The sequence below is a fragment of the Emydura macquarii genome, unplaced genomic scaffold, assembly GCF_026122565.2.
Source record: "Emydura macquarii macquarii isolate MOO-44397 ecotype Brisbane River unplaced genomic scaffold, CSIRO-AGI_Emac_v2 contig_1644, whole genome shotgun sequence".
Taxonomy (NCBI): Eukaryota; Metazoa; Chordata; order Testudines; family Chelidae; genus Emydura; species Emydura macquarii.
Genome location: NW_027131781.1, coordinates 10,733,993 through 10,761,991, shown reverse-complemented (window position 1 = coordinate 10,761,991; position 27,999 = coordinate 10,733,993). Strand labels below are relative to the sequence as shown.

General features: G+C 41.5%; 1 protein-coding gene across 1 annotated transcript in view; it reads left to right on the top strand.

Moving 5' to 3' along the window:
- Window positions 1–27,999, top strand: part of MCTP2 (multiple C2 and transmembrane domain containing 2) — a 129,997-nt gene that overhangs the window by 60,138 nt on the left and 41,860 nt on the right. Inside the window, exons 13-16 of the mRNA XM_067555630.1 lie at window positions 17–119; window positions 12,206–12,307; window positions 13,835–13,909; window positions 14,710–14,829. Of these exons, the coding sequence (XP_067411731.1) occupies window positions 17–119; window positions 12,206–12,307; window positions 13,835–13,909; window positions 14,710–14,829 (400 nt within the window). The remainder of the gene's footprint in view (window positions 1–16; window positions 120–12,205; window positions 12,308–13,834; window positions 13,910–14,709; window positions 14,830–27,999) is intronic.

The following is a 27,999-nucleotide window of genomic DNA, read 5'->3' as shown; positions in this document are numbered from 1 at the left end:
GTGCTTCTCCATGCAGCCCCGTTAAAGATATCCACAACGTTCTTGAAGTGACAGTGTTTGATGAAGATGGAGATAAACCCCCTGATTTTCTTGGAAAAGTTGCTATCCCTTTGCTGTCTGTAAGTTATCTTTGCACGTGTATCATTCGAACATTGATGGTTTCATTGGGAGTAAGTTGCATTTCTTTCCCTCTCTAGTATGAAGCAACGCAAATCTAGATATAAATAACTTTTGTGTGTGTGGGGAGGGGGGGGTGTCTGTGTATGCATGTATACACACACACACACACACACACACACACACACACACACACACACGTGTGTATATATATGTATGTCTTGATTGGTCAGTTTTTACACTCCTCCTTACTGTCACAAATGTTGCCAATCCCCCTTCAGTCCAAATATGGTTGATCTAGAAAGAAAACTACTGAAGTATCTGTAGTTCACCAGGGCAATATACCATTCTGGTCTGAAAACATAAGTAAACTGTTTTTCTGTATGTTTGTCACGTCTCCTTTCGATGGTAACATTTCAGGTATGTCTTTGTTCATCGTTGCTTCTTTTTACTCTAAGAAAGTAATTGCACATCACAATATGATGGACCAAATAGTTGTTTTTGACATAGCTGAGCAAAAGTACATAAAAGGGTGTGTTCTACTGCCTAGTACTGCAGTTTTTATTTTGTAAGCAAATATGAAGAGAGGGAGACATCATGGAGAATAGAAATAGAATTGTATTGTGCTAGCACCTAGGAGTCCAAGTCCTGGCGCAGGATCCCATTGTTCTAAGAGCAGTACAGCTACAGAACAAAAAAGACAGTCCCTGCCCCAAAGATCTTGTTAGCTAAGTGAAAGACCAGAAACAACAGATGGATACAGACACACAGATGGGGGGAATATAAGGAAACAATGTGACAACATGCAGCATGACAGGCTGCATGAACAACATTACAGTGAGTACTGATAACACCCACTGTAGTAAAGTTGGACAATTAACTTGCATGACAACTCTCTGTTTTCATGTGCTAACGGCTTGTATGAAATAGGTTCACATTTGGGGCTGATACTTTCCATGTTGGTCTCTGCTCTTTTATTCATTTCATGACTTATTTATTTTTGCAGGGGGTGGTGGTCTGGGGGAGGAAGTAGATCAAAATCTTTTCAGCTGTTTTTTATGTCTAGGAAAGTGAGATGCAAACATCTTTTTCATTGTAAAGAAATTGAATCCACACATTTAAGAACAGAGCTACAACAAAAAATGGCTGAAGTTTGAAAGCTGGCTGGGACATAGTCCTCACTGAGGACTAGTTGCCTTGGCTTGGGTTGGTGTGTGGGGAAGAGGGGATGGGGAGGAAATTACAATTAAAATAATTAAGCAACAGAAAAATGACTTTGGGGTGTGCTCAATAGTACCAAAATCTTACCAGCGCTCAATGAATGCCTGTCCCCTTTGTGATGTCACTTCCCATTCTCTCTGCTTGAACTAATTAAGGGATAACAGGAGCTCATGCTTGCAGGTTTTCTGTTGAACAATTTCCATGAGGGAGATTGCGGGGTGGGCCGGGGTGGGGAACAACACCATTGCTTGCCCTATCCTCCAAAATGAGTGCTTTAACATCCAAGGGGGAGGGGGAAGCCACCCGCAGGTTAAGGAGATGTAGCATTTTAGCATCTCTGCAATTTTTTACTGAAATCTGCAGTATTTTGTATATTCTACATTTTCATTTTGCGTAAAGAATGATTTTTTTTTCTATCTGAAAATATCTGCTGCCCTGTTAAGCCCGGCTTGCAGAAAACTGCTGGCAGCCAAACAGCGTCAGCAAAGTCAGGAACTCAGGCCCCGATCCAAGAAAGCATAAGAGCACATGCTTAAATTTCATCATGGGAATAATCTCATTGACTTCAGTGGGATGCCTCATGTGCTTAAATGCTGTGCTAGATGATAACTTCAGACCCATTTGTGACAATTTGGCTGTCAACATTATTAAGTGCAGACAATTTATTTAACTATTTTAAACAAGGAAGTTAAGTTTAAAAAAAAACTACATTCATGGAATAACATTATTTCCAGCAGCAATGTTAACTTAGCCACAGTGCATGTATAGTGGGTAATATTTTCTGTTCTCTGCATCTGTGTTCAGAGGGGGAGAGGGTCAGTTACATGGCTTATTATAATACATTTTACATTTTAAAATACTTATTGTTACAATGTACAGGATGTCATGTACAGCCGAGTGAATGCTATTGTGAGAACTTTACCTTTTGCAATCTCTGCCTTGTGTGCAATTTTACCTGCATTAATGTAGGTATTTGCATTTCATATCTACTTGATCAGAATGTGTATATATGAGGCACAAGAAAAGTACCAAGAAGCATTCAGTAGTCAAGGGTCTTCCAAGCAAACATATCAATTCAGTGTAGATGCTTATGAAAGGGCTTGAATACAGAAGGCAAGCTGTGTGGATATACGTCATGATACTTCGCTACCTTTTGTATGAATTATCTGCATAAAGCGAATATTGATAATCCAATACCACAAAATAAAGTGCAGTTCTTCTCTGAAAAGTTATTCTGTAAAAACAGGGCTTGTGGGTTCCATGTATGTTCTTCCTCTGTGACCTCAGTTCACATTTTTTTGCTTTATAGGTTAAGAGATTTGTTATTTCTAATTGCCAGCATAACTCAACCAGGGATCTGAAAGTCACGCTGAGTTCTTTCTTGCTGATCATCACCAGAAATAAAGATTCTGCAGTCCAAATAGTCTCATTTTAGACAGAGGAGGGGATCAGCCATTCTGAAAACCTGGACCCCTTTATTTAGGCACCTAAATATGAATTTTCGTGCATAATTTTAGACACCCAAGTTTGAAAAATTTGGTTTACGTAAATGAAATGGAACCATTGAAAAACTGATGGACTTAGATGGACTCCCCCCACCTCTTTAATTCCTGTCTCCCATCTTTATTTTTGCTCTTTGGGTGTATGTGGGAATGGAGAATGGAGTGAAAACAGAATGGGCTGGATGGAGTTTAAACTTCTGTAAATGTTACTGTTTGAGGGCCTGATCCAAAGCCCACTGATGTCAAAGAAAGCCTTCCCATAGATTTCAATGGCCTTTGGATCAGGTTCGACACAGAGAGAGTCTCATAATGTGTAAACCTGCTTCAAATAATATATATACATATACATGTACGTTCCTTCTCAGATTAGCCTCGCAGAGTGTTTTGCAGCCCTCTTTTACTCTGCTGCTATGACTCCATGAGTTCCTCAAGAATTTATTATGTTATTCCATTTTAGTGGCTGAGTCACTGGCGTCTGCAGTTTTAGAACAATATTAAAGTCGGCTTCCTGTGAAGAGCCATTTGATATTTACAGGGAGGAATAACTCTGAACATCTTTTATTCCATTTTTGATTGCTTGGTTAATTTTTCCCCAAGTCCTCGTATCCCTGATGTTACTGGAAGAGAGTGGCTGGAGCAGCTGCTCTCCTGCAGAACCTGTGCTTGCCAAATGGTCTGCATGATCGGCAGCAGGCTGTGTGGGCCCACAGTGAGGAGATGTTAGATTTGGATCCTCTGTTGATTTTATAGGCATTTGTTAAGTGTCCCTTCGGAAGCATGTAACAAGGCAGAGGAATGGAGTGTGTATGTGTGTGGTAGAGTACAAACTCCATGCAGTCTGGGTTCTTTGTCCAAGATTTGAGACCAAAAATATTGTTTATGCTTTCTCAAGCCAACTGATTTTCTTCCTTTCATTCCAAACTTCTCTGCCTCCTAATTCATGCAGACCTACTGTAAATATACTGTTCTCTGCCACTGATTGAAAACCATTTAGCACCTTTTAACTTAGTCGGTTCAGTCAGAGAATTGCAGTTTTCTGAAACTGTCTTCTTTGAAATCAGTCTTTTTTTTTTTTTTCACCCAATAGTGTTAGCGCTTTGTCCATATATTTGCATGTATCCTCTGAACTCTTTTGAGAAATATATTATAATAGAGCAGTAGCTGGAATCCCATGGATAGAGCCCTACGTGCCAGATACAAATATGTGGATCCCATTCGCATCCACTGGAATGAACCTTTACCTGACCCGCAATCTGCCCTTCCTCTTTCAGATTTAACTGCATCCGCACATGGGCTGTTCTGGAGCCAGCAGGTCCCCATCAGCTGTTGAGCTCCTGCCACCCTAAACAGCTGTTCAGCCCCACCTTCCTGCCTAATAGCTGATCAGTGCTGAGCCCTGCCTACTGCCTAACAGCTGATCAGCTGTTCTGGCTGCACTCCTGGCTGGCAACTGCTCCAGCCTTGCCCCAGAGGTCACTGAGGTCCTAACCTCCGTGACCATCCAATCCGTGATCCGCAAGAAATAGTCTGCGGATGTCCGCATCCAGGGATGCAGCTATGAAGAGGATATTTGCGGTTTTGCAAGGCTTTACCCATGGAGTGGTGGCCAGTAACTACCAAAGAGTCTAGTTCATAAGTGATTGGACGTAACCTTCACCTGGCATTAAATCCCTCCCTGAAAACCAAAAAGCATTCCACAATATTTTCTACCTTTTTGGTTAAAAATGCATGAGTTTTACTTGTGATCTGTTTGCAGATGGGATGGATTTACTTGTAGATCCATCTATGGATGATGGAGGTTCTCATCTGAATGAAAATTAGGCTTCAGTGTGTGTGCATGTGGTGGGAGGGATGTTCCCCGAATATTCAAATATGAGAATCTATTTTGATTCGCTTGTGGTCAGGACGCTCTTAGGTTGCACAAAATCAAGTGCTCAGGATTTACTCTTTTGAATGCTCATCACAAATAAATTTTAAGCTTGAATGGACAAATATTCACAGAAAATAGTCAGACACCTGTAGTCAGTTGTAATATTTGACATTTGCACTTCACCCTGAATTAGTTTGTTCCATACATCATCCAGTTAAGGAACAGAAACAATAACATCTGGGAGGGAAGAGTGTTCAAAAAAGGATTTGCCAATAATTTCAAATTGTGAATACATTTGAGAAAGTCACGTTCTGTTCTGTTCTGTTCCGTTCTGTTGGTGAACAAAATGAAGCAAAATTTGCTGACCAAATTGTTTGTTATGAATTTTTACACACCTCTAACAATAACGGTTGGTACTTACCTTTTCAAAGAACCATAGAAACATTAACCAATTTTTATAACGCCCCACTGAACTAAGTATTATCTCCATTTTACTAGCAGGGAAACTGAGGCAGGGAAGTTGTGACTCGCCAAAGGCCGCACCATGTGTCAGTGCTAGAGTCTGGATTAGCACTTGGGAGGTGTTGGCATCTAGTACTGAAATCAGGACCAGACTTCAACTTAAGTGTTGCATGCACAGTAGTGTGCTTTCTTTGACATGAGACCCTGTGAGACAGTTGCACGTTTGCTAAAGCATTTCTGAGGTTAACAAATAGATATGGTATTAATGAAAGATGAGATGAGGAATTTTGTAACACCCATCTCAGCAATATGAGGACTTGATGCTTGGTATGTTAAAGCAAGCTGTGGACCAAATACAGCTCATGTACTTTAAATATCCTAACCTCAGGAGAGCTTGGCTGAGAAAAATTTTTTTCCATGTTAATAAGCCCATGAATTTTTCTCCCACCTCTCTTGCCTTTTGCCCCTGCTTCTTATTAAAACGACCTTATGGCCTTTTCATTTTTGCTTTGAGGGACTTCTATATTATACAAAGATGCAAGTTATTTGGAAGATGGAAGTAAGTAATGTGCTTCAAAGAAGTTGAATGCAAAGTATAATGGTCGTATATCAAATATCTCCATATCGGAGGGGCTGTCAGGTGAAGTGCTATGTCACAGGATGGAATGTTCTTATCTGTAGCATTATCAGTTCCAAGTAGACTCCGGCTACACTCTTTTTTAACAAAAGGTCTGTAAAATATCCTCGTCAAATAACCAAATGGGTTCAGTATCCAACAGTACACTGATGATAACAAACATCAATGTCCCGGAGGTTTCATGCTCTAAGGGATATCTCAGTGTCAGAACGCAGGGACCCGATCCTGCAAGATGCTGAGCCAGCGCATCTCTTTTGGGAGCTGAGGATGCTTAGCATGTGAGCAGTAGTGCATGGTGTTTCAGGATCAGGCCCTAGATGTGACAGCTGTGGTAACACTATTGTTGTATTATCTGGCATTGAGTGGGTTGAACAGGTGGCTGGCCATCCCCTTTACCTAGGGAAAAATGCCTTTGAATAATTCCAAGTGTCTCTTCTCCTAGGCACTCTTTATGTTACTCAGTGCAAACTGTATGACACTGTGCATTAGTGATGAGATCCAGAAAGAATTTCAGAGGTCCCAAATGCTTTAGACACGTTACCTAGGGGGAATAGCCATCACACATTACACACATCAAGGGTGATGATATACAAGGATTTTACCCAGCTGTGTTGTGTCATATGCCGAAGATATGACATCGGATTTGCATCAAAGGTGGATACATGGTGAAGTATTCCTAAATCAGTGCAAACACCCTGCCCCCTCAAAAAAACCCTCGCTAAACCATATTTCTTTGAGACCAGAGCAATGAAAAAACAACTGGCTGTGTAAGGTTCTTGTCTTCTCAATGTCTTATATTGTATTAATCTCAGGGTTTACTATTTCATTACAATTCTCAAGCAGTCAGGAAGGTTGTTGCTTAAAAGATTTAGCATTGGCTAGTTACATCAATCCATGTTCAACCCCATTTCTTTTAACGGGGACATTTGTAAGAACAGTTTAGCAAATATATTTATTAATTTGAGAGAAATGCAACATAATATTGGTCTTGATGGATAGAAAGCTGGGGGAGGACTTTACAACGGATTCACACCATAGTTCTCATTGAGATTGGATGTCTCCCCCACACCAAGATATCGGGCCAGATTATTTGGGGGCACAACACAACATGGTGTGGGGCTGCAAAGGTACATCTTTGCGCCTCTGGAAATCTGGGCTGTTTCAGGCATGGTCCATAGTATAAGTTAGAGCAACTCTAGAGACTGCCTTAATTTGTGACAACTTCCCCACGACCACCAATGGGTTGCTGTGTAGCCCAAAATATTTGGTGTACAAAGCATCCCAGCCGCCCCTCTTCCTGACTGATATACTTCCATAACATGACCCTACGTGGGAGGGTTGGGCAGGTGGGTGGAGGTAGCAGTGTAGAATTATCTATGTCGGCTCTTTGTGATGGGGAATTTTTCAGGTGGCTATTCTGCCCTCTTTATGTTGTTGGAGCAGCAAGCAAAGGGCCATAGGAGGTGCCAGAATCTGCCCAATACTCAACTTAGAGCAAGAACATCTAAATATCAGTCCAAGAACTAAATTCGTACTACAGCTATCTTCTCCCCCCAGAATGAAGGGTGAAGACAAAGATGTTTTTTACTGCCAGGGCCCTCAACCAATAAGAGGTTTCTATTGGTTTGACAAGGGATCAACAAATACAGGCGCAAATTGGTGTCTATTTTATTATTTTTATTAAGTTATCTAAACCAATCAGCAGACTTGGTGTGAGCCTCCTCCTTCTTTTGATGGAAAATGCAGTTTTGGGAAAATCAAAATTTTCCCATGGAAAGTTTCCTGATTTTTCCATCAGGAAAATCTAAACAAATATTCTAATGAGGGTAAGGGGGAGGCTTTATGGATTTGAAGGGTCAGGGTTTTTGTTTTTGGGTTTAGGAGAAAGCACAAAGGAGCTTTTGGGCATAGCAGACAGCAGGTACACTGAACTGCATCACTGAATAAATTTTGTAGGAATAAAGAAAAAAATTCTAATGAAGGATATAAACAGTAAGCCAAGGGGGTACGTAATATTGAAGAAATCTTTTGTATCTGAGAATTCTTCAGATTTTCTGTTCAGAATATTTCTTAGTTTGTGTCTTTAAAAAGAGCTAGCTGAGAAGATATTGGATTTTTTTCTTGTAGCACATCCATCTACCTGAAACCAAAGAGTACTAGGAGAAACCATCCTATCTGGCCTCAGACCTTACAAAAAGGAACAATCAATAAGTCAGACTTTCCTGCCCTCAATGTTATATCAACCTGTTAGAGGCAATTGTGCACATGACCAGCTCTCTCAAACAATATAGGGATTCCACTGTGGGAGCTGATCAAGGTGTAAAACACAGGGTCACCAAGGGAGTAGCCTTAACCACCTCTCTTCCAGGGTCCTACCCTCAATCATGTTCAAATTTAGATCAGAAGTGCGTGCGTCTGTGTGTGTGTGCGTGCGTGCGTAAAAAGTATTCCCTTCCTTTTCACCTAGAGGTACATCTAAATATTCAGTATTCATGGATAGCCTTGCCAGAGACAAGTCATTTTACAGAGAACTCATCGAATGAAATCCCTGGGATGCCAGGTATAAAGCAAAAATAATTGTGGTTTTAGTGACGAAAATAGTAGGTCAGATTTAATCAGTCTTTGAGATACACCAGAGTCGGACAAAAAGTAACATCCACTCATATCTCCAGTAGCTCTAATGCTTAGCAATGGCTATGAACAGCAGAAGTGTGAGGAAAAAGTGGATCCCAAGTAAAATGGGCAAGAATTGGCCATCTTTAGATACTTAGGGAGAAGGGAATGTGCTGTACTGAAACACAAACAAATGTAGGGAGAAAAAAATGTGACTTAAGAAATTAATACAATGGAAATGTACTGTAGTGAAAGCTTACCTGGGCATTTTCTTCTTTGCGCTTCCCAGGGATGCTATCTTTTTATTTCTGTATGATCAAATGTACTGGTTATTTCTCATTTTCCCCCTCTGTTTTTTTCTTATGAAGGTCAGAGAACTAGGAAATGGATATGAATGTTTAGTGTTTACCTGAACTATAATTGCACATCTCCCCTACATAAACCAAACAGTTAGAATTAAGAATATGAAATAAAACTGACTGTTAACACTTCCAATAGAAGTGTATTGTGATTGTGTAATAGTTTTCCCAATACAACTTTAAGTGAAGTATAATAGTAATGATACTCACCTTCAAAAGCAAACTTCTATCTTTTAAAAAGGTCTTCGAAGCAGAAATATTCTCTCAGATACCATAATTCATTGCAACGGAAATTAATTCATTGTTGGTTCCACACTAGCTGCACAAACACACACGGAATCACACCCACAGCATTTGATTCTGCTCTCACTGTGCAAATCAGGAGTGAAATCAATGGAATTTGCTCTGGTGTCAAATGGTGTGATACCAGAATCAAACCCAGTAGGTATAGCTAAAGCAGCTGTCATAATACTGCATGTATCTAACTTAGCCACATGTGGTACCATTGTACTTGATGCTTTCCTTGGTCAGATTTTTAAATCAGTAATTAACTAATATGTACCAAGAACAAATAAAGAATACTCCTCCTCACCATGTTATTGTCAAGGATATTTTTCCCCGCTAAGAACAGTGGAAACGCTATGAGGAATCTGAAAGATGCAGACAATCACAAAAATATACGTAATTTAATAATACAATTCATGTTAGCTCTTGATGTTTAATAAGTACAAAAATAACAGACATATACATTAAAGCCTGAATTGTGGTTTGAGTCACTTGGTGTGAACGTGTGTGCACATGTGAATCTCTGGGGAGGTGTTTTCAGGAACATTCCTTCAGAAATGTCAAGGGTGTTCTCCAGTCTAACAGGCTGCAAGAGTTATTGGCCAGGAACTCAACTCATCTGGACTACTTTGTGGATTTTGATATAATATCAAAGTAGAAAGGTGGGAAGATGATCAATTCTCTGAGCTTTATGGAAGTTTATTTTTTAAAATAGGAGATATAACATGCTCATTCACTGGTGGACGAGAGTAGATCGGCTGCTTGAGATATTGTATCTGTGGATTTGAGGTTACCATGGGTTGCAGGCCTTGTTGTAGCATATTTGGAGCCTCTTGGGAAGCCAATCATTTGTACTGTCGCCCCAGCTAGAAGGCCTAAGATTCCATGTGTAACATCCTTCCGCTGTTCACGTGCCCCAGATTCTTATATCATGTCTGCTGGGTATGAGGAGTGAGTATAGAACTGGTAATGTATCCAGAATTGGTTTGGGTGGGTTCATGAAGGGAATGGCCGATGGTTTCCTGTTAAACAGCAGAGGGGAGTGAAAACCGTGATGTGAATTATCGAGAACCATGTCAAAAGGGAAGATATCCTGACTTCCCACAGTGTTTTAATTCTTATTTTTTGTCTGTTTCATAGGGCTGGTTGAAAAATTTTAAACAAAACATCTTTCTCTTTATTTTTTTTTAGAAAGATTTGGTTGCCATCAAAATTTTCTGAGAAAGAATACTGAGTTTGATAGAAACGAGAGTTCTGTGGCACTTTAAAGACTAACAAATTTAATTTTAGCAGTCATAAGCTTTCATGAGGCTCAGCTCACTTCATCAGTCTGTATACAGACTAACACGGCTACCCCTCTGGAACTCTTCTACATGAGTTTGGTAGAATTTCCTGTTGGAAAAATTGAAACAAAGTGTTTGGTTTCTGATCCACAAATCAAAATGAAACATTTTAGTTTGGGAATGTTGAAATATTTGGCTTTGACATTTACAAATCAAAATTTTTCAGAACTTTTCATTCTGCAAAAAGTTGTGATATTTTGACTTTTTGTCCTGAATTGGGACAAAACACTAAACATCAAAATATCCGTATTTTCTGTAGATGAGAAATTCCACTATTTGATCAGCCTTAGCTGTTAATCAGCAGAAAGCAGCTCACATTCTAGCCATATATTCTTGAAATATGAGGCATAAACATCACCCTAGCAATAGGGGTCCTGTTGTACTGAGGGACCCCCTACAGGTCCAGATTTGGCAACGTTGTCTGAAACTGGTGGGCTGTGAAATGGCATCAAGATTGTTGTCATCTTAGGAGCTGTATTCATGGATGAACCCCTTTTGTGTTGTATCCCATGTAAGTTCCACCTGTGTATCGCTTGAAATGCTCATTTAATGAAACAGAATCAATCTAAAATCAATTAGACACGGTGCCATATTTTTTTTTTGGTTTTGAAGAACAAAACACAGGCATACCAACCCCAAAACATCCATCCAAGTGAAGCTTTCAATGATAGCATTAATGGAAGCGAGAATTCCTGTTTGGATCCCACTGAGGATGCAAACTAGTTCTTTATGGGAGCCCTCTTTCCTTCAACCATTAGTCAGGAAAGCCATCAATTTGTTGAAAAACTATTCAACACAGAGGAGGTGGGGCAGCATTGGGAAGGAAAGTGACCTTTCCCTTGTCAAGTGTAAACAGTGTATTCCCGTTTGTGCCTTTTTTTTCTTACCCATTTTCATCGTATCTTGCATGTGCTCCTGCACTAAATTAATGCCACGACAGAAATAGCTATTTTAAATATGGTTGCAATTTCATGCCCCCAAATTTCCTCTGTTATCTTTAATCTTTGATCATTACAGTCCCTAAATGGAGATTTTCGATGAGCTGCAGTTTTTATGTTGCTGCTGTTTAGAATTAACTGGTCTGCTTCCTAAAAAGCCAAATGTTTAATCAATACATATCCTACTGTGTGTAATAAATATATTTCTGCCATCACTTTCGAAGAGAGGATGCCATTGGTTTGAGCCAAATAGTTTGCAAAATGGTAAGGGAGATGGGTTTTTTTCATAGATATTTAACATGACGGGGCCAACAGGAAAATTAGAGCACAGAAACAGCATCTGAAATTCTAAGGGGAAAGTCTTTTACAGGAATTTGTTTAGTTTGAACATTTGTTACGTTAACATTCACTCCAATTATAATGATTGATTGATTTGGACTCCCTTTGTTCTGTGGCTAATAATTTGACAACCTTTCAATAAACTGAGAATTTGGAGAACTAGTATTTTGATTTTGTTGTTGTTTCTTTTTCCGATCTTTGGGAGAAAAGTTCCATTTCAAATCTGTAATAACATAGGCTGATTACTTGCCATGAACTCACTGGCTGCCAGGGCAGAATTTTCAGGCTGGTTATTGCTTGCACTGCTCAACTATAAAAGTATAGGGTCTGCAAATTAAAATTGGGCTGTAATAGTTTTAATCTGCAATTTTATAGTTCTCTAATCCAATAGTCATGTTGCCTTTCAGGCTTTTATTATATTGTCAGCTATTCTCGGGGAAGGAGGTGATTGGAAAGCTGTTTTAAACACACAGAGAGTTAATATTTATTGATACACTTTATTATTTATTTTAATTCTAGATTAGAAATGGACAGCAATGTTGTTATACATTGAAGAATAAAGACCTGGAACTTGTTTCAAAAGGAGTACTTTGGTTGGAGTTGGATGTCCTATTTAATCCAGTAAGTTTAAATGTTTTAATTTAACTCATCCTCTGTATAAGAAACTGGAACACCTAAACTCACCGGTGCCAAGGGGTTTGGTCTTTTAAACTCAGGAACCAAATGGAGAAGGTCCTGACCTGGTTGCATCTGGAGGGAGGGTTGGGCTTTATTCTTTTTATAAAGAAATACTGGCAGATCACAATGCTGCAACATTCCATCCAAACTGAGTGACAATGAATGGCAACTTTGGGCTGGGGAGGACCACAGACATCTTGGGAAGAGGTGTGAATTATTGCACACAAGGGCTTAATTTGCAGTAACAAAAAAGGGAGTTAATGTTTATGTTATTAGACAGGAATTTAAAGTCCTACTTCTTCCCAGAGAGTTGATCCACAATATCCTATTTAGAGGGTGTTGAGAGGAAAAAACTCAGACATGAATGTGGTGCACTCACCCTTTATGTGGTGGTCTTAGATTGTTTACGTCCCTCCATCTCTTACTGAATTAAATTATGTTTTACATTCGCTGTTCCTGGTTAGTATGTAACTCACTTTTTCCTGGCCTCTTATTACAGTGATGTTGGAAGCAAAATTTTATTTCTTTAAATGGTTGGTAGGGATTATTTTGCCTTGTATAGAGTTTAGGTTTGGGATGTTGCTATAGGGAACATTGATCACCACTCTTTGTCAAAGAACAAGAACCTCAAATAAATTAAAATGGGTTGTCTTTTCCAGAGGATTTCAAAGATGTTCGCCAGGCCATTCCTCTTTTCAGATAGATTGGAAACTATTTAGGTACCTATGTAACCATCACTGTAGTATCTGGGAACCTCATTATAATCCTTAGTTTATTTTATCCACGCAACACAGTGATAGGATAGGAAGGTACTGTCTCCAATTTACAAATGGGGTGCTGAGGCACAGAATAGGCTAGACCAAAGACAGACAAGAAGTTTGTGACAAAGCCAATGCCATGTCGAGTTGACCATTCTTCCACCCATGGCTAACTTACTACTATCTGTGGGTGAAATTATAATACCATTACCCACCTTTGAGTAGCATCTTACTCCATAAATCATCCCATTGACTTCAGTAAGGTAATATTCAGTATGAATAAGTATATCATAATCTGGCTTACGTTGTTAAAGGTGTTCCAAGAGTGTAAAATACATTTGGCTGTTCTTGGATGTCCCTTCTAATCCCTTAGTATTAAATATGCAGCATGAATAGGACATTTGGGGATGTGATCTTCAGTTCCTGTTTCTTTTTTTAGAATTTTTCTGTATGGGGTTGATCCAACAGGGGAACAGAAGAGAGTGTGCTGAGCTCAAGCACGGAGCTGCTCACACCATGCTGTCTGCCACTCCAGAGTAACCTGGGTGAGCGCCAGGATTGTGCAGAGTAGCTGATATGTACACCTAGCACCTTGTCATAAACCATTTAGAGACTGAAACAAACAAATAAGTAAAGGACACCGGAGTGCCAAATCAATACGATGATACCAAGCTTGAATAGTAACTTTCTAAATACATTACACCTTCCTCAGGTGAAAGCAAGTATCAGAACCTTCAAGCCACGAGAAAAGCGCTTCATTGGAGACAACCGCAAGTTTTCAAAGAAGGTAGGTTGACTCTGGGCTGAACTATCACCTCCATTTGGGCTGGCTTTTCAGTAGCCTTATTAGTACACTGAGATGATAGAACCTGCGGTGCAAACTCTATTCATGCATAGAAACACTGAGCACAGATGGAAATTCAGTCTGCGTTTTTCCATGTGCGTAAATGCTGATTTGTAGCCACACACAGTTGCTTCTTGATCTAGCTCTGTAGTCCTACATCTCACCCAATTCCTGGAAGGAAAAGAATGACTTAATAACAAACCTTTACATATGGGCATGTTGCATAGCTTATGGAATTTGAAACAAAAAACCTATATCTTTTTTTTCTTTATTCTTCAGGGATGAAACCAATAAGATACTATAGAAATTTAATAAGGTTCTAAATCAATTATTATAAAAGTCTATAGCATTTAATTGAGAATAAAATTATTTCTATTTTTTAACCTCTATAGCAAGGATATAATTTTCTATTTAATTCTATATAGAAACAGTCCTAAAACCCCAAGTAATGGGTCTCATTTTCTGTTAAATTGTGTAGGATTTTGCCATAAAGGTGTTTTTGTGGAGGAAAAAATATGCTTCCATTCCTTTTCCTTCAGACTTGCAGATTTTGGGTGCTGAAATATTTGGGTGTCATACGAAAACACACGGTAGCTGGAGAGTGTCTCTGAAATGGAAGCGGTGGCATATGTACAAGCACAAAGGCAATTGTAGCTTAAATTGTCACTATTCCTGAAGCGAAGTAGGAAATTGGAGCATTTAATTAAATTCCTTTCTCTCCCTTCCCATCCGACATTTACCAGATTTTATCGAGAAATGTTGATCGTGTGAAAAAAATCACCATGGCGATATGGAATACAATACAATTCCTTAGAAGCTGCTTTCTCTGGGAATCTACACGAAGGAGTGTGGTAGCATTTGTGGTAAGTGGATTTCTTCATAGTCCATCAGACTAACTGATCTGTGGCATTGAGTCTTACATTACAATCCCGCTCCCTCAGCTTAAACTCTCTTCTTGTTGGTTGCCATTCCTTCTGTTGTCCTTCAGTTTGATTATTTAATATTTAAATCACTGTAGTGCCTACAAGCCCCAAACTTGAACACGGCCTCCTTATGCCAAATGCTAGATGGACACCATGTCAGTCCTTGTACAGTGATCTTGCCCATCTTTTCACCCATTGTAGAGGCCTACTGAGTAACAGAACCCCTTCCGTGACCTTGTTATGGGGGAGCTTTGTGGGCCAAAAGGCAGCACTCTGGACCTCCGAAGGCTCTGCACATATGGAATGGGTGGGCTGCATTGGCTGTCCATAGCCTTACACAGAGAAGTGTCTGACAACCATGGACCTAGTGGTCTAGAATCCCCCAAAGAGGTTGCAGAAGTTCACGTAGGCTGGAGTTGCGACAGTGGAATGGCTGCAGCCCTGCACCTTATCTCTGGCCTGTTGTGCTGCTGATAAAACACTGGAAAAGCCAGACTATAGGGAATAATCCTTTATTGGTTGGAGAAGATGAACTAATAGGGCTTTTCTGTTCCAGCTTTAATTTCATTTTACTGTAGTTTAGCGATGCTTGCCACGCTCCTTTAGTTCAGGGTGTGCCGCTCATCTGATTGCACACAAGCAGTTCTGTGCTGACATTGTCTCTTGCAAATCCGCCCACCTGACTGTAATAACTATATTTAAAAAAAAAAAAAAAAGTTTGGTCAGCAAATACTGGTGTGGTCTGAGAATTAACAGCCAAGTTCTCCACCTGTCTGGCCCACTTTTCAGCTGTATTATTTTTTCCTCTGGGTAGTAAACACCCTGTTTTTCAGCTTCTCATCCACTCAAGCACGAAGAGGCTTCTCCTCCTTTTTATTCAGTGGTGTGACAATTTCTTCATGCTTGAAATATCTGGCATGCCATTAAAGGTGGCAAAATCGTTTTGTGGTGGTCCAGAGGAGGAAAAAAAAACAAAGTTTTTGACTTGAGTGTTTATTAAGCCAAATAACAGCCACATCTCCAAGTGTTTGCCTCCTTTTTTTTGTTTGTGAATTATAAGTTGCTTTAGGGTTCTTTTGATGAAAACACTTCACAGTGTATTTGCCACAGATGAGTAAAGTGAGCTGTCACCACTTGAAAGAAGCGCAGAGTAAAGACAGAGAAGCTGTCTTTCACCCTGCAGGTTGAGAGGGATCTGGCAGGCAAGGTTGAGGAGGAAGAGAGGTTGTTTTGTTTTTTACTTGTGTTGATAATGTATGCAGTTGAGTCTAATGGATCAAGAGCTGGAAAGTGTGAGGACTAGTGTTTTCCAGTCCATTCTCCCATTGAGATACTAATTAATATACCTTTCCATGTGATGAAAACAGATCTACTGAACGCCAAAGGGAAGAAAACTAAAATAACTGAGCCCTGTCCTCTAGAGCATGCAATTCTGGGTTCCTTGGATGATCTGCTGCTCTTGTTCTTGGGTGTGCATGTTCAATAGCTGTGGTTCTGAGACCCATGTCTGTGTGTATTCTGAATGTGAGGGTACCCTTACTTGATGCAGGTGGGTGTGAGGGCACTGACGGAATTGCATGTTTGTACAGACTGGAAATGGAAAAGAAGGTGAACATGCAATCCTGGTGCCAAGTGTCCTGATTCAGCAAGTAGCTTAAGTTAGCTTAAAACATGCTTAAAGTTAAGCATATGGTTAAGTAGCTTGCTGAATCAATGCCAAAAATGTTGGAGCTGTGTCTGTTTCTAGGCTGTAGAGAAACTTAAAAATGTCAGCAAGTGAGGGAAACTGAAACTGAAATGTAAGGAAAAAAGTGGAAGTGCAGGAGGACTGAAAGTGGGAAAGTTTGTTTAGGATCCAGGAGCTCTAAGTGGTGATCCAGCATGCATCTAGAGAAGGAGAAATAGGATCAAAGGGTGAAAAGGACAATTTTCCACATTCGTCTTTTCTACTGTGTGTTGTGGATGCTTTCCCAACTGAACTAATGTCATGTGATCTGTCATTTTGGGAAATGAGGTGGGAAATGATTGTAAATTGTTAAGATGATAGAGAGTAACTTTCCTCTGAAAACAAATTTTAAATCTAGCTGATTTTTAACACCTAAACAATACAGCGTATGTGAATTGGTTAGTATTTCCAGTGTCTGTTAATAGTTTTAAAACTGCCTTTGTGATGGTCTAGGTGCAAAATGAACTTGTCCAAACTCAGCAGGTCAAAAATGACTACAAACAATCCCTCCAGTCTCTCTAGAAACTTTTACCTTTCCCTCCAACTTTTTCAACCGCTCTTTTCCTGAGCCCTGGGAAAAGCCAGGGAAAACAGAGGTAAGGAGTATCCACTGGGTATTTTTACCCACTCAGTGACCAAATGAAAAAATAATAAAAAAACACTGTCTTCCCAAAACCAGCCCAGTTTCAGTTCAGCCTGTTCAACAGGTCTTTAACTAAGTGGCCACTTTGAAGTTAAAGGCGGGGGAGTAGGTTAAGTTCCTCAAGACATCTCTTACACTTTTCTTCTTGGTTCTGTGCATAAATGGAAGTGCAGGAGTTAATTAATCTTATTCAACCACAGTTGCTGAGTGGAAAATAATGTATTTTTTAAAAAACTGTTTGTTCATAATTTTCAGGGCTTAGACTATGGCCAGAAATGCTGGAAACCTCTACGCCTTCCTGCCCTGGGCTGTGTGCTGCTCTCACACCAGGAATGTTTTCCCCTCAATGTTGATAGGGCTGCGAGTTTGACAAGAGTATTTACTACTACTGCTGGAGGCACATTAGAGAAAGAGAGATGGACAGAACCACAGAGAGAGAGACTAAAATAAAGCAGGAGTGAGAAACAAACAAAGAAGAGGTCAGGTGAGGGCACAGGAGAACGAGAAAAGTGATGCAAGCGGAGACAGCAATCTATAGGGTAAAATCCTCCCAAGTTAAATCTTGGTGTTTGTCTCCTTTCCTCAGGGTGGAATTTGAAAGAACATGTAAGTAGATTTCACATGCCAACTCCAAAGTGAAAGCAAATTCTGTTTCAACTGATGACTTGTGACTATCTGTGATGGGGTTCCCTCACCGCTCGCAGTCCCTCCTCCTGGCCATCCTAGGGATCAGCTCTGCCAGGTGCTTCATCGTCCTCAGCAATCTCTCTGCCCATCTTCTCTGTCTCTTGGAGCAGCAGCTTCGGGATTGTGGCTTGGCCCTCCAGCCAGGTCACTAAGTTCCTCCCATTCTGGGGAAATCACAGTCCTTCCTGACCAACTGTCTGGCTGAGATCTCCAATGCCCTGTGCCACTACCCAGGGGCTGGAAGGGAAACCTAAGCCCACCCTCTACACTGGGTTCCAGCCTAAGGGCCCTATAACATGCAGCCAAGGCATGTACTGTCTTAGCTTTTGCAGCTGTTTACCTGGGCTTCTTTTTACATCACTGGCTCCTGTCTGAGTACACCAGCCTCCCAACTCCCTCCTCTGAGGGAGTAATGCAGCCTGTCTTTTTCCTGCAGTGCTCCTCAATACTTGCAATTCCTGGGCTTTTTACAGGCCTCTTCTGTTCATATGCAGCTGCGCCTGCCTCTAATTAGTCCATGGCCTCCTTTGAAACCTATATCTCTCCCCTACTGGCTGCTTAATTGGTCAATTAGGCTCGCCTGGCCTGATTTACCCTCTCAGGGGCCAGTGTAGGGAATGCACCCCATCCCACTATCTCTCCAGTCCTTTGCACAGACATTAGGGTGAGCACTGTTTGTGATTACGTAGGTGTTACGTGAAATCAGAATTTAGTCAGTTGAATTTTGGTGCGTGGAAGGTGAGGGGAAAGGCGAAGTTTCAATGACCAAATGAATGTCACTTGGTGAAATTCACCCTTGTGCATAGGGGCAATACAAGGTCTGTGTACCACTTAAGTGCTCAGAACAGAGTGTAAGTGGGACATATGTAGTCTATAAACCTTTGGTCGTCTGCATAGTGAATTTCACAATCACTGTAGATCCAGAAAAGACACTGATATATTGGCACATAACAAGGAATATCCATATATCTGGACAAATTGTTCATAGTGTTGGGGGCCATTTGACTTGCATGTCTATGCAGGGATCCTGGGTGCTTCCTGCTGTGTCTTTCTCCCTACCAGAGCCAGCAAGTCAACAGATCTGAAGCCTAGAGGGTCAAGTGGGCTTGTGCCCAAACTTCCACTTGAAGCAGAATGTCCATGTTGCTCTTTTTGGGATGTTAGACTCACTCCTAGCTGCAATATAAACATATCTGTAGCATCTAAGGCCAGAAAGGACCGTTAGATCATCTAGTCTGACCTATCACAGGCCATTACGTTTCACTCAGCTACCTCCGTATTGAGCCTAGTAACTTGTATTTGCCTAAAGCCTATCTCCCAGAAAGGCATCCAGTCTTGACGTGAAGACCTCAAGACTTCCTTTGGTTGTTAGTTCCAATGGTTGATCTCCCTCACAGTTAAAAATTTGTGCCTAGTTTCTAATTTGAATATGTTGGTCTTCAGCTTCTAGCAATTGGTTCTTCTTATGCCATCATCCATTTAAACATCGTTTCCATAGTGTTTTCCAGAAATCATTATTCATTTCTATCTTCAGCCTGGAATTTTCTATGGGCGTTTTCTGCTTATGAGCAAATTGGTACACATGCATGCACGCAACTTGCTAGTTTTTCCAGCATTATACCTATATATGGAAGTCCATGGCTTAATTTTTTAGATGCTGTTTTTATCTTGTTTATCATATTTTTAAAAGCCCACAAATTTGGTCATGGAAATGAAGCCCATACATTAATTGTGAAGTTAATTGTTGTTGCTATATATTATAGATTTTAAAAATATTTTAAAAGTTAATTTTAATCACATAACGATTTTTATAAATAATTTTGCATCATTGCACATTGTGCTTATGATTTTATACAACATAATTATAGCCTGTATTGACAGTGTTCTGTGCATTAATGGTAATTATGTCATTTAATGAAATTACAGTAATTGCATTAGGAAAACTATAATCTGGTGCAAATTAAAAGGACCTATTGCCTGCCTTTTACTATTGTATTCCTTTTAACATTTTTCATGGCAGTCTTGAAAGATATTTGACTAGAGCCGGGCATAAGTGCAAACCAAACTACCATAGTATCTTAGGTAACTTCTGACCTCATTGCTGATCTTCAGCTCCTCCCCTTTCTATCCCTTACCCCATTATACGGAGCTCTGCCAGTACAACTGAGACTTATTTTTGGCAAACCCTACTATTTCAGTTGGGCCTCTGCTAACCAGGGCTGCTGTTAGAGGTAGGGACCAGGTAGAAGCTGTTTTCCAGAGCCAGACTGAGCTGGTGGTTTAGGCTGGTTGGCCAGTGAACTGTATTAGGCATAGGCAGTGGCAGTATTATTTTGTCATTCTGTTGCAGAGCTGTGCCTGTTGCTCCTAATTTTTGGCTGAAGTCCTGTATGGGAAGTGTGTGTGGTGGCGATGTGTAGCGGCTAAATTTTGTGCAGCTCCATGTGCGGCATTTTATGCAGATTATTTAAGAAATTATTTTACATATTCACAACTCCCTTACACATTGCTGTAAACTGCAGCTTTAAAAAAAAAGGGTTTTAGTGCTGATGCAGCCCTGATGAATGAATTCTCTGTCCATCTACAAGGCAGCAGCGGAACATGCCTGTCTTACACACTGCCCTGCTGGCATGCATCAATCCTAATCTGGAAGGACTTCCTCTAGAGTAATGGGTAGGTCAGTCTGCACGGTCCGTGAAGTTCTTGGCCTCTCTGCTGAGTTGGCCCCAGTTAGTGCAAAGCATGGGGCTGAGTTTATGAATTGGGAGCTAGAACTGAGCCCCACCAAACTCATTTCATAGAGATTCCACCAACATTCCATTAGATGGGAATACTTGTTAATCCCTGCTGAGTTGGGCTGGATTTGTACTGATGATCTACAGGCAAATGTTTCTGATACTCATTAGCAATACCCCCTAATTAGCACCAGCAGTACATCATAGAGATTGAAGTTTGTTTTCTGGAAAGAAACATTTATTAAACCAAGTACTCAGCTTTCTGGACTTTATGCAGAGATGGTGTTCTCTGAACCTACAAGCGACATCTCTCCCCCACATGGTTCTCAGCCTTCTTCACACAATCCGATCATACATGTCCTACCCTGTTCTTAAAGGGCCAGTTCTCAATAATTAAAATACAAACACTACATATACAACAGTGAAACACATTAACACACAGGGTCAGCCTGGAGTGTGTGTGGGAGTTTTCTGCCCTGGGCAGCAAAACATCTGAACCGGCTAGCTGGCACTGTTAACATAACATTCAAATTCACCTCCCAGTAAAATGAATATGAAAATCACTGCAGCTGCTGTTGCAGGCTCCCCACCCAATTTACATACATTTCCCCCCACACGAGTCATCAGCTGGGTTTTAACCTGCAACCTTCTCATACTCAGCACAGATCTCTGCCACATCAGCCTCACGAGTAACTGGTGGGGAGGGCATGCTGTTATCTTTTATGAGAAACTGTCCATAGAAAAAAGGCAAATTGTCCATCATTGTTGGGTAACACAACTCTTTGTGAACAACTACTAGGAAGTTAGGTATCAGGATTGCTGGGTTTAGTTCCTGGGTCTGGGAACACAATATGGTGTATTGGTTAGACAGAACAGATGCAACAAGGCCTTTGTTTTGGTCATTTGAAGGGACTGAATCTGGGATCTTTAGATTGAAAAGCATGATCTTCTACTGCTTGAGCAAAAGGAAAATTCACATTGCTGTGAAGGCAGCAGCAGACTCGTAAACCTCAATGTGGGATGTAGCCACTAGAGAGGGACAAAGATCCACATTGTGTTAGCAAGGGTTGGACAGGCATATCATTTGGTCCATTGAATCTGAAAGGCAGTCTAGCAAAGTGTCATGTTAAAGACCCAGTTCTGTTCCCAGCTGTGCCTGCAGTGACCTTGTGCAGCCTCTTAGTTATCTTATCTGGGAGAGCTTGGTTAAATAACAGTTATGAAGTCTGCAAAGGTATTCAAAAGAGTGAGCAGAAGAACTGGGATTAGAACTCGGTAGCCTTTGGCTTTTAGCTCAGTGCACTTTTCCTCGGGTTTCACGGTATTTGAAGGGGATGACTTCTTTTGTCTCCCCTCCTGCCAAGATGTAATACTCCATAGGTTGTGCAGGAATGTGAGATGTGCGTCACCAGTCGGGTCTGACGGTACCCGGCAATGGAGAATGCCTGCCTAGCACTGTGACCATACAGATGGGAAGAGTCACAGTTCTTAACTGGCTGGGAACAGTGTGTGTCCAGATCCTCCTGTTAGCTGTAGCATAGAAAATGTCCTTGTTGACTGTCTGAGTCACTTTCACTTGCCTGCCTGAGCAACAGTGATAGAAAGCTGCAAAACCTCCTGCAAAAGGGTTTTTGTGACTTGTGCGAGGTCACACACTGAGTCACTGGCAGGGTGGAGAATAAAGCCCAGAACTCCTGACTCATAGGCCTTGTGCCAGAACCATATGATTATCCTTCCTCCTTAGAGCTGAAAGGCTAATTTACGTAAATAATGCTCAGTTTAGCCTGACCCAAACTTTAAATGTTAAACATTGTCTTTTAACTATTGTTTATAGTGTCATGATGCTTTCAAGTGGCTATTTCCCTATTAACTTTGTCCGTGTGTTTTTGCAAAAGCTGGAAATAACATTTGTTCACGTTGCTTGTGTGTGCGCATGTCTCATCATCATCAATGTCATTGTCACTGCTCTGGGAATATTAATTGCAGCAGTACCAGATCAATATAAGTTTAGATCTTACCCAAAACACCACACTGCCAGCCAATCCTTTAGTAACTAAAACTAAAGGTTTATTATAAAAAGAAAGAAACAAACTGTAAGGAAATGTTAAAGGATTAAAGCAAGCAGAAACATACAAATGATTTGAAAGTCTATATGTATCAGGGTTTCTAGGAGAATTGTGGAGTTAGCAGGCTTCTATTGTCCCTCTGGTGTACATCCAGTACTTGGATGGGTCTCAGTCCTTTGTTTCACAGCTTCAGTTGCAGATGACTTGATCCAGAGGTAGACAGATGGCTGATGGCTGAACCCGACTGAAGACAAAATGGAACCCCAGGCCTCTCCCTTTTATGTCCTCTGGCTTTTTTCCATGCTGCTTGTGGAATTTTAGAGGAACCAAAATGGAGTCCAGAGTCACATGCGTAAGTCCTGGTGACTCATCAGGTATATCCTTGGCTTCTCCCCCGGGCCTCTTGGACCTGTGAATTTCTTAATGGGCCATCAAGCAGGCTTTTGTTCTGCAGCCGTCCTGTCTGGGGTGCGACCCAGACACAGCACAATTTGAAATACAGATATAGCAACCATATCCATAACTTCCATTACACATATAACACATGAACATAAACATTATCATCTTACTTAGCACATTACAACCTTTCTAACTGTACCTGACATGGCATATCTCATATGAATTATTATGATTTTGACATATTGATGTCAAACAATATAATAAATGCCCCCTCTCCACAATCCAGCCAGCGTGACACCTGGCCTAGCTGTGCATACGCCATAGCCTGAGAAGCCTGGAACCTGCTCAGCTGTACACTCTTGTTGTGAGCATTACAAACACCTCATCCCTTATCCTGCAGTATTTCTAGAGCCAAGACAGAAGCCACCGCGCGGAACAGGGTAATGTCATTCAAGCAGCCCTGCTGCAAACACAGAATGAAACAATTCCTGGTTGTTGCTGACAGTGGCGCAGCAGCGGAACACGGTGGAGAGCCGTTTCTGGTCCCGGGAAACAAGCGCTGACTGGTGGGATCGCATCATCATGCAGCTATGGGGTGACGAGCAGTGGCTGCAGAACTTTCGAATGCAGAAGGCCTCTTCCCGGGAACTTTCTGCAGAGCTTTCCCCAGCCCTTAAGCACAGCAACGCTAAAACGAGACCTGCTCTGACAGTGAAGAAGCGAGTGGTAATCGCTGTGTGGAAGCTTGCAACGCCAGACCGCTATTGGTCAGCGGGGAATCAATTCAGAGTAAATTGGGAGTTGGGCATTGGTAAATCCACCGTGGGACCTGTTGTGATCCAAGTATGCAGGGCCATTAATCGTTTTCTGCTAAGAAGGGTAGTGACTGTGGGCAACATGCAGGACATAGTGGATGGTTTTGTTGCGATGGGGTTCCATATCTAAGGTGGGGTGATAGATGATATGCATATCCTGTCTTAGCACCAGACCAGTTTGCCAAAGAGTACATAAACCAAAAGGAATACTTTTCAATGGTGTTGCAAGCACTGGTGGATCACAGGGAGCATTTCACCAACATCAGCCTGGGATGGTCGGGAAAGGTGCATGACACACGCCTCTTTAGGAACACAGTTCTGTTCAGAAAGCTGCAATCAGGGACTTTCTGTCCAGATCGCAATATGATGTTGAAATGCCAATAGTGATCCTTATTACACTGAAGTGCAAGCCAGAATCCCTAGCTATGAAATGAACCGGTTTGCTGTTCCAGCCATGGTAGGTATGGCCCAGCAGGATGGGCGATGGGACATGTGCTGCAACTTGTGGAAAACCTGCATTGGGAGCACAGGTGGGCAGGTAGACAATGCTCCCCCCCCCCCATCAACATGGACATTGCTCTGAGACCAAGGACCAGCGTGAAGCCTCCCAAATTGTGGTCCCAGGATGGGAAAGGGAGGAGGAAGGGGAGTTGGCAACCACTAGAAAACACAGGATGCCCACTCCCCGTTCCCTTAATGCTGCTGGTAGGAGTCACCCTGGACTTGCAGATTCAGAGGGAAATGATGATCCCTGCCAGCCAAAGCACCGGCATGTTAGGGAAAACGTGGGACCCAGAAATCGCCATGGGAGTGGGGATCACCTCCTCTATTGTTTGTGGTACAAGCACTTGTAATGAAAACTTCCACTATCTCCCCTAGGTGATCCTATGTGATATTAGTATAGGTTAGAATCATAAGCTCAGGGTAACAAAGATGGCAAGGGAGCAGATGCTGGGTACAGACCTGGTCCTTATGCTGCTATGCTGTGTACTGCAATGATGCCAGCAGAATTAATACTGGAGTGGTGTGGGAAAGTGTCCTACTATGGTGGAAGAAATAAGACAGCTCTCTCCAGAAACCTTCTGCAAAAGATTGCAGAGGAACTCCAGGAGAGTTTCCTGGAGATCTCCATGGAGGATTCCAAGACTATCCCTGTGCACGTAAACAGGTTTTTTCCAGGGAGCACCCTGTGCATAGCTGGCATGGCTCCTGGGAAGCAGATAGCCACTGCACCTCACTTTTTTTCATATTAAACATGAAGCATAAGGGGGTGTAACCCCTACAGTTTGATTGGAATTGCATCCTCACCAGAGGTGCCTTCCCCAGCATCAGTGTCGGCCACCATGCTGTCCTGCAACCGGCTGGCCTGCACCGGGGTTAAAAACAGCTTCTGGCTCTCAAGAAGAATGGATCGCCCGCTTGCCTGTCTCCCATTCTCCTCCTCCTCCTCTTCCTCCTCCAGAATGTCCCCCTCCTTGTTGCTAGAGGAGGCCTGTGAACTCAGATTCTTGAGAGGTATCCATGCTGCGTTTGGGGGTCGTGGTGGGATCGCCACTGAGAATCGCATGCAGCTCACTGTAAAAGTGGCATGTCTGTGGTGCAGAACCAGAACGACTGTTCGCCTCCCTTGTTTTCTGGTACGCCTGCTGAAATTCTTAGATTTTCACGTGGCACTGCTTCGTGTCCCAGGTGTAGCCCTTCTCTACCGTGCCTTGCGCCATCTTTTCGTAGATGTCTCCATTTCTTTGGCTGGATCGGAGGTGTGCCTGCACAGACTCTTCTCCCCACAGACTGAGAAGACCCCCCCACACACCTGTGTTTTCCAGGCTGGAGCATGTTTGAGGCGTTGAGTTACCCTGATCAGCTGGGTTGGTGAGCTCTCCACTCTGATCAAACAGGAAATGGGAATTCAAACTTTCCTGGGATTTTAACAGGGGTGGGGCTGTTTCCTGTGTAACTGACTGCTGTGCAGTGGAGTTGAAAATGATCTCCAGGGCGGTCACAGCGAAGCATTGTGGGATCCCTCCTGGAGGCCAGTTCACATCTACACTGCCTCTCTGTCAACCCGTCAACATCGACTTAAGCACTATGCCTCTCAGAGAGGTGGAGTAAGTAAGCCGACATTACAGGCGAGTTAGGTCAGCGGAAGGGACCTGGTCGTGTAGACGAATACATTATTAGGTTGATGTAAGGCGGCTTCCGTCGACCTCAGTTTATAGTGTAGACCAAGCCTCAGATTGCAGGAAAGTTTAGATCTGAATCAAGCCAATCTCTTTGATGATATAACTGTTGTTCCTTTAAAACTGTATCAGGAACCCAAGCAGCCCAGAGATTGAGGAAAGCGCTAGGCAGAATCTCTGAAATGAAATGGAGGGAAAGATCGTCTCTTTAGTAGTAAAACTGTCTTGCTTTTTCTACTAAAGTTCCTTGTTCAGTGTTTGAAGAAAGTGACCCTTTTGTTGATTCTTTACTGTTTCTATAGGTCTATTTCTGATGTTTAAATTTCAAATCTTCAATGGCTTTACAATTATTACTGCCACCACTACTACTTTGACTAACAATAAAGGAAACTTCAGATTTATGCAGTCAAAGATTTAAAAAATATCCCTAAGAATCTGCCAGTGCTAAATTGATTTTATTATGTAGCCCTTTGTAAAGTGTCTTGAAGGACAGCATATAGCAAAACACGCTTGTGAAAGATCTCTATCCTCCCAAACAATATTTGACACTTAAGAGTTAATTCTCTACTCTCTGGTGTCTGCTTAACTGAATTGCACTGTGAATTGGACCCTTCACCCTTAGCTGTGAATTTCCCTGCCTTTGGTGGCTCAAATCCTTAATATGATTCTAACCTATACTCATTTAGGTGAATAATAGCAGCTCTTTCTGTGCAGTGCACTCTAAACTTGCATGCATCATATAGAAATTAATCGCGCAGCCCTGGTAGCTTGGGAAATGCTCAGACTTTGCCTCCCATTTATCCTATACTTACATTAAAATTATTTTAAAATAAGCCAGAGGCTTTTTTTATATTTGTAATCCCAAAGTTGCAGCTAGAGCCTAAAAGCCCAATTCTGCCTTAGGATGAGTGTATTCATGGCTTCCATTGATGACGGGTCATCGGGAACCACACATGCAGGTTTCCAAAGGCAGATGAATTCACTGTTGTGGTACAAGAATAGATAACCCCTTAAAACCGTTTTTTGCCTCCCCTTCTTATAGAGCTGAATTAATAATGTGTATTTTTCATCTGTTTGGCTGTCTAACAACAACACACAAAGTCAGCCCCAAACGTGCAAACATTTTGTCTAATGAAAAAGGTTCTTTGGAGCGTCAACTTGAACCAAACGTGTGTGACAACAGTTCTAACTGGCTTTCTGCTTGAGTTGTGACCTGTTGGAGCACTCTGCTCAGCGCTTGCATTTCCAACTAATTTGATATTGCCTTTTTTGTGGTTCAGGCTTTGTCGTTTGTTTCTAAGCTGTCATTTTTATTAGTCTCCCTGGCTGATCTTTTGGGGCTCTCTTCAGGTGGTGTATGTTCTCCATTGTCTGCCTGGGCTTGGCAAGCTGTAAGTCCTTTTATTGCCATATGACGTGGGCGGGCCTGCAGCCTTAGCCTGTAATTATACCCACCACAGGTGACAGTTACAAGAGAGCTTTAGTAATAATTTTAGCTGCCTGATCTGATGTTTATGAAGAGAGAACTCTCTTTGTGGTCTGGTTAGACTTTTGCTATAACGTATTGTACTTTAGCTATTTGATTTATGAAGCCCCCCCCCCTTTTTTTTTTAAATCTTACATCTTAGTCTTTTGAAGTTATGAATCTAATTTTACAGGAGATTATTGTTGGTTTTATACCATCCCACACAATTTCTATTTATTTAATATACACAGTGTTCAACAAGATAAAATCGTGGTCCAGGTTATCATAGGGTTTTATTAATATATTCAACACCACTGGATTCTTACTGCTTCCTGGCATTTTAGCAGATGCACTCTGTCCTTATAGTTATTATTCTAATCACAAATCAGCACAA